This window comes from Pteronotus mesoamericanus, unplaced genomic scaffold (genome assembly GCF_021234165.1).
Source record: "Pteronotus mesoamericanus isolate MK-2021 breed Mesoamerican mustached bat unplaced genomic scaffold, CSHL_Meso_final scaffold_174, whole genome shotgun sequence".
Lineage (NCBI taxonomy): Eukaryota > Metazoa > Chordata > Mammalia > Chiroptera > Mormoopidae > Pteronotus > Pteronotus mesoamericanus.
Window position 1 is genome coordinate 46,352,919 of NW_026555309.1, and position 14,585 is coordinate 46,367,503.

General features: G+C 69.2%; 2 protein-coding genes across 2 annotated transcripts; one reads left to right on the forward strand and one right to left on the reverse strand.

Moving 5' to 3' along the window:
- Positions 1-1,513: 1,513 nt before the first annotated feature.
- GSDMD (gasdermin D) lies at positions 1,514-5,888 on the forward strand. The gene is made up of 11 exons (XM_054590562.1): positions 1,514-1,864; positions 2,572-2,786; positions 2,967-3,159; positions 3,639-3,807; positions 3,941-4,046; positions 4,297-4,350; positions 4,624-4,698; positions 4,826-5,001; positions 5,081-5,222; positions 5,318-5,397; positions 5,529-5,888. Exons 2-11 carry the CDS (start codon positions 2,576-2,578, stop codon positions 5,757-5,759), a joined length of 1,437 nt encoding a protein of 478 aa, XP_054446537.1. The 5' UTR covers positions 1,514-1,864; positions 2,572-2,575; the 3' UTR covers positions 5,760-5,888.
- A 3,425-nt stretch (positions 5,889-9,313) lies between these two features.
- MROH6 (maestro heat like repeat family member 6) lies at positions 9,314-13,839 on the reverse strand. Its single transcript, XM_054590559.1, has 14 exons — positions 13,594-13,839; positions 13,235-13,387; positions 12,916-13,070; positions 12,174-12,291; positions 11,781-11,965; positions 11,558-11,695; positions 11,321-11,435; positions 11,088-11,231; positions 10,845-11,018; positions 10,480-10,647; positions 10,174-10,293; positions 9,850-9,952; positions 9,667-9,732; positions 9,314-9,543 (listed from the first exon to the last, which is right to left on the reverse strand). Exons 1-14 carry the CDS (start codon positions 13,837-13,839, stop codon positions 9,314-9,316), a joined length of 2,115 nt encoding a protein of 704 aa, XP_054446534.1.
- Positions 13,840-14,585: the final 746 nt, after the last annotated feature.

Sequence of the window (14,585 nt, forward strand, 5' to 3'; positions counted from 1 at the left end):
CACCCTCCGCCTCCACCCTGTGCTCCCACGCAGCAGCCAAGACCTTCTAGGAAAAGAAACCAGGCTGGTCAAACCCCTGCCGGTCACCCCTGACCCTGGCCTGGAGCCTGCCCGCTGGAGAAACAGGGATAAGGGGCAGCAGGAGCGGCAGCCCAAGGAGCCGCGGTCGGGGGCAGGGAGAAGCAGGGGGCACACGCACGCGCACCTACATGCAGACGCACCGCACGAAACTTGCACACACACACACATGTGAACCGGCGCACACACTCAGCCCTGCTCTGGCTCCGGGAGCCGCCTGCCACCACCAACAAAGTGCCCTCTCTCACCAGCCAGTGGCTCCAGGGCTGGGCCGGAGCTGGGCGCCCCTGCCCGGCTGCCGAGCGCCCCGCCCCCAGAGGCCCTCTGCTGGCAGAGCATGCAGGCAGGCCTGGCAGTGTCCGGCCCAGGGTGCCCAGTGGTCGGGGACTCCTGCTTGCATGAGACAATGTTTCCTTTCTGCTTGAATCAGCCTCTCCTGGCACCGCAGCTGCAACATGCCAGCACAGCACATCGCCGCCTGGGTCACTGCGACAGCTCGCACGGGCAGAGCACCTGGCACAGGCGCCGACATGCACGTGCCAGTCGGGCGAACGAGCGTGCAGAGCCTTCGGGGCGTGTGGCGCCAGCAGCCTGGCCCAGGCTGCCGGGCGTCCAGCGCAACCGCCTGACCCCGCCGCCTCGCACCAGCCACGGTTCGCCTGTGGCCCAGGAGTCTGCTGCGGAGCCCGTGGCGGCCTGGGGTGTTGTCACTTGGCTGCAGATTGTCTAAGCAGCAGCCCTATTGAGAGAGAACTCCCAGCGCTGGCTGGGTAGCTCGTTGGTGAGAGCATTGTCCCCATACGGCCAAGGTCGTGGATTCAGTCCCAGTCACAGTACACACAGGAGTCAACCCATGAACGCATCGATAAGCAGAACAAATCAATGTTTCTCTCAAATCAATAAATTTAAAAAAAGGAACTCGCACGCCACATAATTCACGCCTTGAAAGTGTAAAACTCTTGTGTGTTTTAGCACATTCAGGGTTGCGCAACCCTCAGCACAGTCAGTCAGAACAATTTTCATCGTGCATCCCCGGCAGCTGATTCTCCCCGGCAGCCCCTGGCCACCGCGGTGACTTCCTGTCCCCACAGGCTCTCCTGCTGTGGACATCGCAGTGGGCAGGAGTCAAGGGAGACAGCCTTCCGAGCCGGCTCCTTTCACTGAGGATGCCAGGGGGCTGAACTCTCCTCCCTTTTAGGGCCGTGGGCCATTCCACATGTCCTGCGGGGTCCCGGGCTCCCCCATTTTCTTGGCGCGCATCAGCCCCCGGACATGGGGCTGTGTCCAGGTCCTGGGTGTCACGGCCGATGGTGTCCGACCCGGCGCGGGCAGGCCTCGCGCGGGCGTGGACGGGATAAGGCTGTGCTAACCGGCCCACTGCCGTCACGGGTTTTCCGGCGCAGCGGGCGGGGCTCCCGGCTCCCTCCCCTGCTCGCCGAGAGGGTGTGAAGCGGCGCGTCCCCGCGCTTTGCTTCGCGCCCTTCTGTGCTCTTGTTGGCCGCTTGCACACTTTCTTCTAAGTGTCTGCTCTGCCCCTCCGCCGGCTCCGGAGCGTTAGGGAGAAACGCCGAACGGGCGCCCGGCGGGAGGCCCCTCGGGGCATTTCCGGGAGCGCAGGGCGTCTTGCGCAGCCTCCTCTGGTTTCACTTTTGGGTCCGGCCGTCCGCCCGAGGGCTGAGCGCTCCTTCGGTGGCTCCGGAGCACACTCAGCGCGACCCCGGGCCAGGGCGGCCTCGCCTCGCCTCAGGTCGCTTCGTGGGCGCGGAGCCCGGGCGCCACGGAGACGGTGAGCCGCACCCCGCGACCCCCTGGCTCCCCAGTAACGCCGCTCTTGCTGGGTGGGGCCGCGCCCCGGTCCCAGCACCTCCCAGGACTCCCCGCCACCACGGGGCGCTTGGGGAAGCCCAGGGCCTCTGGGCAGGTGGCACCCTCAGCAGCCAGACTGGGTTTGGCTTGAGTCCGGAGTGGTGCTCCAGGCACCCCTTGGCCGACTCTGATTTCAGGCCCACCCAGAGGCTCAGCGACCTCAGCGCGACGGGCTGGCAGCTCCCCAGAGTGGGCCCAGGTGTCCTGCCTCCTGGGATGTCCGCTTTGGTCTCTCATCCTGAAGCCTCAGCCCTGGACAAGTGGCTGATGAAGCTCTGGGCCCAGAGAGGCCCTAGTGGGCATACCCGGGGGCTGGGACATTCTGCCCAGGTCTCGCTGTGAACCCCTGTGTCCAGTGCTGGAGGCGGTGGCTTCTGGGCCCTCAGCCAGGGGGCAGCTGCTACAGCAGATAGAGCGTAGGCCTTGCCTGCCCTCGGTGGTGGCCCTGGGCCATGCTGGGCTGACAAGTGATGGAGGCCTTGAGGGGCGGCCCAGGGCTGCCCTGTGCCTCCAGCCCTGGTAGCCCGGCACGTGCTTGGGCTTGTCTGGGCACTCAGGTCGCGCGGCGGACAGTGTGGACGGGCCTCCAGCCCTCCAGGGCAGCGCCTGACCCACCTCCCTCCTCAGGACCATGGCGTCAGCTTTTGAGCGGGTGGTCAAGAGCGTGGGACTGGAACTGGACCAGAACAGAGAGTTCACCCCTGTGGACAGCCTGCAGCGCTCCACCAGCTTCCAGCCCTACTGCCTTTTGAGCAGGAAGCCGAGCTCAGGGTTCTTCAGACACTACACGTGTGTCAACCTCTCCATCCGAGACATCCTGGAGCCAGATGCTCCGGAGCCAGGTACCACCCTGGCGCTGAGGTGGAGCCCCTTTGGCTTAGGAACGGAGACCAGCCTGCCGCCGGCCCTGGGCCTGGGGGCTCTCGGCTGCCAGGGGCAGTGCCTTTTCCAAGGCCCTTGTGCCTGGGGGGACAGGCATGACAGGCAGGGGGCGCGGGGCCTCAGCTCTGCTCTTGTTCCAGCTGTCGAGAGTATTGGCCCCTTCTACTTCCAAGACGCTGTGGACGGGCACCTGGGGGGCACCGTGGAGGTGGTGGCAGCAGGACAGGGGAAGATCGGAGGCGGGGCGGCAGTGTCTGGCAGCGCCAGTGCCTCCATGAACGTGTGCAAGCTGCAGGTGTCCCCCAACACGTGGGTGGCCATGCTGCAGGAGAGGTGAGCCTTGGGCAGGGCCCAGGGCAGCGGAGCCAGGCCGAGCCCTGGTCTCGGGGAGGCAGCTGGGCTGCGGGGGGGGGCGCGGATGCGGGGACAGCAGCGAGGAGGAATGCTCCCTCAGCCTGAACACCGCATCCTGGGCCCAGGGAGCGAAGGAAGGGAGAGCACACTCCCGTGCGCAGGCGGCAGAGCGGGTGGGCGCCTCCAGGGCCAGCAGGCGTCCACTTGTCCCTGCTGGGCCCGCGTCCCTCCACCTTCGTCCACAGACACTGTCAGGAGCGCCTAGGGCGGGAATGACACCCCCCCCACGCCGGGGCATCCACGGAGCCCCGGCCCCCTCAGCCTCACAACACCCCCCTTGTCCTCCCCACGGATGGGCACAAAGACGGAGGCCCAGGGCAGGACAGCCGGTGCCTTGGTGGGGGGCCGGGGATGGCGGCACACCCCTGAGCCTCTTGGCCCACCGCCCTCTGCCACAGGCGCCTGCGGCAGCCTGAACACAGAATCCTGCAGCAGCTGCGGAATCGCAGGCACGATGTGTTTGTGGTGACGGAGGTGCTGCAGACACAGAAGGAGGTGGAGGTCACCCGGACGAGCAAGCGGGAGGGCTCGGGCCAGTTCTCGCTGGCCGGAGCCGTGTCCCTGCAGGTGCGGGGCGTGGGCCTGCCCGAGCAGGGTGGGGGTGGGGCGGGAGGGCCACGTCGCCCGGCAGATCGCTGCACCACCCCACGGCCAGCCCTGCAAGCCAGAGCCCAGAACTGAGCCTGGATCTGCCCCTCAGGGCGAGGGCAAGGGCCACCTGAGCCGGAAGAAGACGGTCACCATCCCCTCGGGCAGCGTTCTCGCATTCCGGGTGGCCCAGCTAGTACTTCCTGGCCCTGAGTGGGGTGAGTTGGGGTTGGGGTGACCTCTGGGGCCCAGGCTCTGTGGCAAAGACACAGGGCCCTTGGTGGAAGAGCCGCCGGCTGGCAGAGGCTTGCAGGCACCTGGGGCACAGCCTCCTGGGCTGGGTGGCCACGGGCCCTGGGCTCCAGCGTGTGGGAGGTGGGCGTGCCCTTAGGGAACCAATGGGTGAGGAGAAGGCTGGGAGCCCCGGCCGACCTGCCTCCTCCATCTCTGCTCCTGCCTGGCTGCCAGACATCATCTTCATCCCAAATAAGAAGCAGAGGACCTTTGAGCTGCCCCGGACAGGTGAGACGTGTGGACGCCACCGGCCCAGCCTGGGCAGCCGGGCGCGCGTCTGGCCACCATCTCCCACCCGGCCCGGGGCAGCCGGCAAACCCTGAGGGCTGGGCACCCGGCGTGTGGTCGTGCGGGGGAGGGGGCAGTACGCGTGCCTGTGCACACGCACACACGGGGGACACCAGTCCGCCGGGGCTGGAGTGGCCGTGAGGGCCCCGGGGAGGCCTCAGTCCCCTCTGGCTCAGGGCCCACGCCCGGCGCCAACAAGCTCTGTCCCAGCAGATGACCAGCCACAGCGGCAGTCCTCCATAACCTCCTTGCTGAAGTCCCTAGCTGAACAGCTCAGGTTGGCCTCAGGTCGGTACCTTCTTGGCCACCCCCAGGACCCCGGGGGGGCTCCTGTTCTGCCCCCGGGCGTCCCTCCTTCCTGACCAGGACTCCCCGAGCCCTGTGGACACCGGGCAATGCCAGCCTGTCCCCACAGATGGGCTCGACGAGGTCCAGGCGGCGTCCGCTGAAGACTTCTGGGGCCTGCAGGCAGAGGTGAGGGCCCAGGCCAGGTCCCTGGAGGACATGTCCAAGACACTGCGTGAGCAGCTGCTGAGGGGCCTGGGGCAGGTGATGCGGGACGAGCTGGCCCTGCAAGCCCTGGAGGAGTCGGTGAGCAAGGCCCTTGGGCGGGCGGCTTGGGGCGGGTGGGCCGCACCTGCGGCCAGCTCACCGGCCCCTGTACCCGCAGCTGGAGCAGGGCCTGTGCTGTGGGCGGGCGGAGCCTCTGCAGGGCCCGGCGGGCTCTGTCCTCGAGTGCCTGGTGCTCCCCTGCAGGACGCTGGTGGAGGAGCTCGCAGGCCCCGTCAACTACCTGCTGGGAGCGCTGGCTGGTGAGGGCCCCCTGCACGCAGGGCGGGCGGGGGCAGGGCCGCGGGCTGCTCAGCTGGGCCTTCTGGAGCCCCGCTCACCCCCGGTCTCTTCCCAGCCCTGAGTGAAGCCCAGCGCGTGCTGCTGGCCGAGGCGCTGGAGGCCTCGACCCTGTCCCTGTCGGAGCTCTTCGAGCTGGTGAGGGGGCCCAGCTGGTCGGGGAAGGGCTGGGGCTGTGGGGCGGGGCCGGGTACACCTGGACAGGGTGGTGGGGGCAGGTGTTGGGTGCCTGAGCGCCCCGAGGACAGCCTTCCGCCCTGTCCTGGCAGGTGGAGAAGCTTTTGGAACTGAGCACCCCGTGGCAGGAGCGCCGGGCCCTGTCCCTGCCACCTGGGCCCCTGGGGAGCACCTGGGGCCCTGAGGGGCCGGCCTGGGCCCTGCTGGAGGCCTGCGGCCTGGAGCTGCAGGCAGATGCCCCCACGGTGTGCTGGGAGCCAGGGGCCCAGGGCCGCACGTGCGCGCTGTACGCCTGCCTGGGCCTGCTCTCCCGGCTGAGCTGAGCGGCTCCGCAGGCCGGTGCCACGCGGAGGGGAGCGCACGCAGGTGCAGCCTCCAGCCCTCGCAGGCAAGAGCCCCGCCCAGTCCGGCGGGCCACAGGCTGGGGAGTCCGGAAAGTCAATAAATGGGAACCACAAAGTGCAACTGGGTCATTGAGTTTCTGAGGGGCCCTCCATCTGAGGGGGGGAGGGACCCGGGGCCAGGAGCAGGCGTCTCCTCTGCGGTCTCACTGCTGTCACCGTGCGGGGCCGAGAGCCTGCCCTGTGCTCGCACTGGTCCCTCCTGCGCAAACAGCCGCCTGGCCGCTTCCCTGGCCCGTCCCCAGAGTGCTGGACTGTGGAAGACGGAGGCAGTTCCACCTGGATGCATCTCCTGCTGCCTCAGGGACCTTGAGGACACACCCTCGCGGGCACACACCCTCGCGGGCAGGGCCTGTCTTGGGCCCGCGGGGCTGCCACGGGCCGAGCACGTGCGGCTGACCAGCGCACAGACCCCACACTCCTGGGGCTTCGGGGAAGCTTCTGGGTCCTTCTGGGTCTTCTGGGAAGTGGCGCCTCGCACCAGGGCAGCCGGCCTTCCGCCTGTGCCCCGCCCAGTGCACTGCTTCGCAGCCATGGGACCCAGGGCACCGCAGGGACCCCGTACATGGGGATGGAGTGGGAGCTTGGAGAGCCCGGGGGAGTTGGCCCTTCTGCAGAGGGGGGCCGGTCTGCCTCTCTCCTTGGGTGGGAACAGGAGGCCACTCACCCATCACGGCGCTGAAGGCGCACAGCTTCCAGATTTGCTGAAGAGGAGAAGCAGGCGGTCCAGTGGGGACATCAACCCCTATGCAAACGCAGGGTCCGAGCCCAACAGTGGCATTAACATTAAAACAGAGGGCAGTGCCCCTTGATCATGCGAGTGGGCGGACCCCCTAGAGATCGGCCGGTGCGTGAAGCTCGAGGCCTCCGGGCCCACTTGTCTCTCCAGGGCCCGTGGTCCTCGCCGGGGAGCCCTCGTTCGGGTGACTTGAAAGGCAGAAGCCAGGGAAGTGGGACACGAACAGCCCAGGTCTCAGAAAGCACTAAAGAAGCAGGAACAGCCCAGGCTGGCGCGGCTCAGCACACTGAGCACAGGCCTGCGAACCAAAGGGGGGCCAGGTCACTTCCCGGTCAGGGCGCAGGCCTGGGCTGCGGGCCAGGTCCCCAGCAGGGGGCGGGCGAGAGGCAACCACATGCTGGTTTTTCTCTCCATGTCTTCCTCCCTTCCCCTCTCTCTAAAAATAAATTGTTTTTTTTTAAAGCAGCAGCAGCAGCAGCAGGTACAAGAGTGTGGCTTCTGGGCTCTGGAAACACTGTCCTGAGGGCAAGGGGAAAGGCAGGTCCTGGCCAGCCCCACCCAAGCCCCATTTGGAGAGTCCAGTTTTTGGCTCTCAGGTTCTAGACCCACCCACGGCCTGGGTCCCCAGGGCTTTGAGAATATGTCAGCATCAAGATCAAGCCAGGCGGGACCTCCGTGGGAGGCAGCACACTCAGAGGCGCGTCCGCCCGGCGGTTCGACTGCGACCGGTGGGGCGATGGCCCGGGTCGCCCTGGACGCTCACAGACAGAGGGTGCTCGCCTGGGGCAGGGCTGTGGAATCGGCACGGCTGCAGGGGCAGCCTGTGGCGGACCAGGCTGCTGCGCCCCCTGGGACCTCCGGGGGACCCCAGCAGAGAAGTCCCCTAGAAGGGTCCCCCTCCCAGGGCCCAGCAATGATAGCCTGGCCTTCAGGAACCTCCGCCTGGCAGGCAGAGCAACCAGCCGGCCGCCAGGGGCTGGGCGGAGCCAAAGTAGGGGACAGGTGGACAGACGCATGACCATGAGCAGGCAGCTGTGTTGCGCAAGAGACAGCCTGCAACAGGGCGGTTGTGGGCTCCCTGCGGAAGCAGCCCCAGCCCCACGTCTGAGGGGGTTCTCCTTTCACACGGCATCACTGTGCGGCCTGCTGCTGGCCAGCGCCTCCGTGCAGGGGTTTGGGAGAAGTGGACGGGAATGCTCGCCCTGGGTCTGGCTCTGGCCTGTGAGGGGGCGGGGCTTGCACGGAGGGGCACCTGGGAGGCTCCTGCTGAGCCAGGCTGGGGCGCAGCCTGAGTCGGTGGCTCCCCGCAGGCCCTGCTGCAGGACAAAAACCCAGTGCCACAGGGCTCCCCGGCAGGCGACTAGCTTGAGGACCCCCGAGGCCAGGACAGACGTCTGGGATGCACCCGCCACCTACTACTTCATGGGGGCCCGAGGACCCCCTGGCCGGTCCGGCATGTCCCCCTCACACTTCATGTTTAATCTCGTCTGGAATCTGGAATTGTGGGACCTGAACTAACCCTTCAAACCCTGATCCTGGTTCTACAGAGACCAAGTCCTAAGAAGACCTTCCAGAGCCCCTGACCCCTTCCCGAGTTCCGACCCCGGTGCCCCTACTCCTGCCCACATGCTGCCTTACCTGTAACCCCAGCCTGAGCCCGGCCTCGGCCCAGGCCCCAAGCATCAGAGCCATGTCCTCAGCCCAGGCGCCCGCCCCAGACAGACGCCGGACCCCTCTGATCCACATGGGTTTACTTCAGATACTTTCGTAGGGGCAGGCAGGACCCCAGGCCTTCCCCCCAGGGTCCCGGCCTGGAGGGACTGCTCCCAGCCCTCCAAGGGGCTGTGCGAGTCGAGGCCTCTCCGGGGCAGCAGCTTGCAGGGAGGGGTTTGAAAGTCAGGAGGGCATTCGGGGGGGGCGTCCAGGGTCGAGGAACCCGCCCACAGCCCTGCGTTCTTGGGAGGTCTCTGGGGGGCTCCTTCCCTGCGTGTCCAGTCACACCCTCCTCATTCGACCCCATGCAGGGTGCGGGGTACCAGCGCACAGGCTCAGTCTGGTGGGGGTGTAGATGCCGGCGCCCCACACCTGGTCCCACAGGTACAACCCCAGGCCTGTGGTGTCCAGTGGAGAGGTCGGGGCCGCCTCCTGGAGGAGGCCCGAGTGGGGCCTGATCTGAGGTGGCGACCGGGAGTGGGGGAGCAGGCAGGAGGCGGTGCCAGGCGGAGGAGCGGCAGGTGCCGGCCGGAGGTCAGGGCAGGACACGAGCTGGCAGGGCGTGGGGTGCATGCCGGGCTGCCGGGCTGCAGGGCTGCGGGCTGGCCAGCAGGGCGGAGAGGCCCGCCGGGACGGGGCCCGGAAAGGGCAGCAGGTCACGGGGCTTCACAGTGTCCTGCACCGGACCCTCCTTGGAAGGTCTGGTGCCGTCCAGGCCAGGGGCCGGCACACCTCAGCGGGCGGGGAGAGCCGCAGGCCTGAGGGGGGTTGGGTGGGCCGTGCTTGCAGGGGCTGCGGGTGAAATGGTGCTCGGACGGAAGCGCTGATGTCCCTCTGAAGAACGTGGCCATGGCAGCGCGGAGCTCCCGCAGAGGAGGCCTGGCCCGGGGGCGGGGCGGGGCGGGGCGGGGGCACCAGCGACCAGTGTAGGGCCCAGGGCTGGCCAGAGAGCGGTGGGGTGCCAGACGCAGATCCCGGGCACTCACTGGGCTGGACCCAGCCCGAGGACGGCCTCGGGTCAGGCTCAGCCCGCGCCAGAACAGCTCCAGCGACCTGAGAGGCTCCTGCGCTGGAAGGGGCTTTCCGGGTAGACTGGCGGGGGCCGGGCGCGGCGGGCGGGGCGCAGGCGGAGACGGGAGAAGCGCAGGCCCCACCCACAGGCCTGTGCGCGGGCCAGCAGCGCCACCTGCTGGGAGGATACCTGCGCAGCGGCGACGACGGCCGGCTCGGGGTCATTCTGCAGCTGCCCTAGGTCTGCAGGGACAGGGTGGCTCAGGAAGGGCCGCCAGGCGCCCCAGGCACGTGCACTCCCACCCCCTCAGCCCAGGCACCTGCCGCCTCTCCAGGACCGCACACCCTGGCGCGCTGGGCCCTCACCGTGGAACAGGGAGTCCAGCAGGTCCTGGCTGATGCGGCTCGGGCTGCTGTGATGGACAAGGAAGCCTGGACCGAGGCAAACCCGTGAGTGCCGGCCCCATGCCCCCAGCAGGGCGGGGCTGGCCCAGCTCCCAGAACCCGGGGCGGGGGGGGCGGGGCAGCTGGACACCCGGGGCGCCTCACCGATGAGCACGGCGGCTGCCCGGCGCAGGGGTTCCTGTGGGCTCCTCAGGTAGCCCTGCGTCTGGCTCAGGAAGCGGGGCACGTGGCTCGGGTACCACTGAACCTGGGGACACAAGGGCTCAGGGCAGGACGGGAGAACCTGTTCTGCGTGGAGAGGAGGCGGCTGAGGCGAGCCCGGGGAGCTCCCAGGGCAAGGGGTCAGAGCCGGAGGCCTTAGACCTGCCTCCGCCTCAGCCGGGGGCAGGGACACTCAGCCTGGGGGGAGAGGGTGGCCCAAGTGGGCCACTGGCCGTACCCCGTCACCATCACTCCCCGCCTACTGACCAGGCGGCGGCAGACGCGGCTTAGGGCCTCAGGGCTGTCGTAGTGGGCCACCGTGACCACCTCCTCCAGCAGGCCCCAGCGCAGGGCTCGGTCACAGCGGGCCAGCGTCCACTCTGAGCTCTGGGGCAGGGGGAGGGAGGAGGGTGAGGAGCCCAGACGGTAGCAGAGGTGGCCTCAGTGTGGCCAGCGTGAGGGGTGGGCAAGTTCAGGGCAGGGGGCCCGGGAACCTGCGAGTCCTTGGGGAAGCCTGGGGCGGGGCTGGGGAGGGGGTCGGATGGGACAGCAGTGTCGCCGGGGGCGGCTGACCTCAGCAGCATCCAGGCTGGGGTCATGCAGGCGCAGCAGCAGCGGCACCAGACTCTTCAGCACCAGCTTCCGCAGGGGGCCTCGGAGCCCCAGCCGGAGCCCACCCCGGCCCCGCCGCACCAGCGTCCCGAGGAGCCCCGCCGCCGAGGCACGCACTGAGTCCCGGGCCTGCCCGAAGACCAGTTGTCAGCCGCCAGGGCAGAGCCCCGAGGGAGAAGGGCTCTGGAAACGGCTGTCTGGGGGCGTGGCCTGGGTGGAGCAAGGAGGCGGGGCCTGAGGGGGAGCCTGGGGAGGGGGCTGTGCCCCTGAGGGGCGGGCCCTGGGGCGGGGCGGGGCGGGGCGGGGCGGGGCGGGGCGGGGCTCACGTCGTCCAGCAGCGGAGGGAGACGCGGCCCCAGCTCTGTGCTCAAGCGTCGCACCGGCGCCCGCGGCTGCAGCAGGATCCTCCTCAGCGCGCCCAGCGCTGCGCCCACGAGTCGCGCGTCGCCCTCACCCAGCGCGCCCAGGAGTGCAGGCAGCAGCACAGTCACGTGTCGCACCTGCACAGTCTGGGATTGTGGGAGGCCGCCTGCAGACCCCGCCCAGTCCCACCCGGCCCTGTGCCTCACCTTCCCACGGTTCAGCGCCAGGTGGCCGAGGCCCAGCAGGCCCAACCAGCGCACGGTGGGCTCGGGGTCTCCCTGCCAGGCGCGGAGCCGCTCTAGGATGACTTCCTCCCGAAGGAGCCGCGCGGTGGGCCAGCTCTGCAACAGCTGGGTGGGGGACAGGGAGTCAGCACGCTCAGGGCCGTGGGGCAGGGGGCAACGCTTAGGCACCAAGGCCATCCCAGAAACAGGCTCACCCCAGTGAAGAAGGCCATAGCCGTAAGGCGCTGAGCGTCGTCGGCACTGCGCAGCCTGGGCAGCAAGTCAGCGAACAGGCCCCGCAGGTGGTGGTCCGCATGGGCCACCATGGCGCTGGGATGGGATGGGATGAGATGAAATGGGAACTTTCCCTCCACTTATGGCCTCGCCCCTGGGGAAGCCCCTACCCGACCCCCCTCGTGCCCCTGCCTCTTCCCCCACCCCCACGCCGGTACCTGGCCAGCAGCAGGACACCCTCCAGGTGGGTGTGGGCTCCCACCAGCCTCCTCCAGCCTCCCGCCTGCTCCATGCACGTAACCACCATGCGGCTGCCGTCCCCAGTGAGCAGGGCCTTCAGGGCCTCTATCGTGCAGCTGGAGATGGGGCAGCAGGAGAGGCGGCAGTGAGGGGGGGGGGCGGGCACTGGTCCAGCCCTCGCCTCCCAGTGTGCGCCCTCACCTGGTGTGGCTGTGCGGCGGCCCCCGCTGGGATGGGGCCCAAACCCTGGGGGTATCAGGGGAGCGTGGGTTCTGGGCCAGCTCGTGCAACTGTGTGACCAGCGCCAGGAGGAGGTGTGGGTAGAAGCCCCGCGTGGCGCCCACGCAGCCGGACACGGACAGCATCTCCCCGAGGGCGCGAGTGGCCTGTGGAGTGAGCAGCCTGTTCAGGCTCAGACACAGCGCAGGCGGGAGGAGGAAAACGCCTCATGCCCTCCCACGCTCGGGGGACGTTTTCGATGGGTGGAACTCTGGCGAGACCTTCCTGCCCCAGCCCCCTGGGGCCCGCCTCACCCGCCCCCTCGGGCCGGGGGTCAGGGGGCATTCCCTGGCTGTGCTGGCTGGAGTCACCTACTGCCAGGGCCTGCTGCTTGGGTCCGGCCGCGCCCTTTAGCGCCCACAGCAGCTGCACCAGCACCTGCCCGTTGACGCGCTGGTTCCGGCTCAGGCTGCGCCACAGCTCGGCCGCCGTCCTGGGGGTGTGGGGTTGTGAGCCCAGGTCCCAGCTGGCATGCCAGGAGACCCCGGTCAGGGTGGACTGCTGCGGGAGGTTGGGGGGGGGACCAGTAAACCATCCCCCTCCCCCCACAAGTCTCTATGCCGCCAGAGAAACAAAAGAAATGGCGTCTGTATAGCCCACACAGAGTAGGGCCCGCAGGGTCAGCTGCCTGGTGTGGACGGCTCAGAACCCCGTCAGACCGGCCGCAGGGGAACACGCCTGGCAATATACACAACACTCAGAGCAGGACCAGGTAACCTCTCTTGGGCCGAGTTAAACCGAAGAGCCAGCGTGTTGAGACACAGAGCCACCTGGCCTGCTGGCCCCGCCTTGCAGCGCACCCCCAGGCGGCGCTCCAGAGGTGCCCGGGAGGGAGAATTTCGGCCAGGAGTCCGGAACCCGTACCAAGGACCTCGAAGTGGGCGGGGCGGAGAGGTAGGTGGGACAAGAGTGGGCGGGGAGGGAATCAGGAGGCCCTGCCCCCTCCACAACCTGCCGCACGGGGGCCGCCTCTGCAGCCAAGCAGGAAGGGGAAGGAAGCCGCGTGGGGATGTGGGGATGTGGGGATGTGGCTGGTGGGTGGGGCGGGGCAGGTTACCGGTCCAGGGGCAGCGAGCACGGCAGCAGCGCGCGCACGACGTCCTGCGAGTGCTCCAGGGCCAGCGAGCTCAGCACCCGCAGGGCAGCCCGCCGGGGCCGCCCCTCGGCCAGGCTGGGCACCTGCGCCAGCAGCCCGGCCACCAGGGCGTGCACCTGGCGTGGAGAGGCAGGTGTCAGCGATCGGCCCCCTTGACTCTCCGATGTTGCCCTCTGGGCCCCCTGTGGCCGGGAGTGGCCTCAAAGGGGCTTTTGTGTCAAGCTGCTTGCTCCAACCGCCCAACCTTGGAGGGGGACTGAGGGGGGGCGGGGGGGCTGACCTGGTCCTCCAGCCGCTCCCCGCGGGCTTCCAGGGCTGAGGACAGGGTGAGCGCTGTTGCCTGCGTCCCCGCCAGGCCAGCCTCTTCCAGGCAGGCCACGGTGTACAACGCCAGGTCGGAGAGGGTCCCCTCCTCCCAGGAACGCTGCGGGGGCTGGGGAGCAGGTGGGGTGTGTGAAGTCCCCTGGCCTCTCCCAGCTCTCCTCCCCGGCCCCCGCCCCCCAGCACCGCCCCCCCCCGTGGAGCCCTCCGCCTCCTTACTGTCCCGAGGCTGATCGGCCCCCATCCCTGGTCCCAGCTTCCCTTTTCCAGGTCTCCTGTCCCCCGGGCCACCCCTCACCCCCGTTCCCGCCCTCTCACCTGGCAGGGCCCCTCGGGGGCGGGCTCCTGGGCACGGGGCAGGGAGCAGGGCTCCAGGACAGCTGTCGGAGCGGAGGGGACGCTTCCAGGCTCTCCCTCAGGTTCTGGCTCAGGTTCGGGCTCAGGGTCCTTGGGAGGGGCTCCCATGGACTCCCCCTGGCTGGCCCGGATCCCTTCAGCCAGAGCCGTCAGGGTGAGGGCCCCCACAGGGGCCCCCCAGGCCCGGCCCCACACACCCCCGGCCATGGCTGCCACACACAGCCCGTGGTGGGGCTTGGCCTGCAGCACCTGCCAAGGGTCCTCCCAGGAAGCCTTGCCCAGGCCTGACCTAGAAGCAGGCTCCGGGTGGGCGGGGCCAGGGACGGGCGTGGTCCCGTGTGAGTGTTTGCTCTGCGTGCTCGTGATGGGGAGCCACAAGTAGGTGTCCCCGGCAGGGCGCCCACTGGAGGCGCGGGAAGTGCCTGGGATGCTGGCGGTGAGGGGCCAGCCTGAAGCCTGCGTCTGGGGTCTGGCTCCGCCCCCCAGGGCCCGGGAGAGGGGGCGGGGCCCCAGGAGACAGCCTGGGTGCAGGTGAAGGGAAGGCGGGCCCTCGCCTTGCCCTCGAACCCCACTGGGCAGGGGGTCCGGGGAAGGTGGGGACGGCCCGGGGAGGCCCCGCCAGGCTCCAGAAGTCTGAGCCCAGCCCCGCGCTGAGTCAGGTCCAGGCAGAGCCACTGCATTCCTACCCGGCCAGACAGACATCCTGGGGACAGGGATGACCGGCTGCCACCTCTGACCTCGGGGCGGCCCTGGGGCGGGGCCCAGGAGGCAAGAGGAGCTGCACCTGCCGCCTCCCGGGCACTCTGGCAGGCGCCGCCATCCCGGGCGCGGGCCCTCAGGGTCTGGGACAGTGTGGGGCGCCCCTGCCCCGGGGCTGGGCACAGGGCTCCGGGCTCCGGCACCGCTGCTGGTGTGTGTCCGTGTCTGCAAACCTCATGCTCCCCTGGACTGGC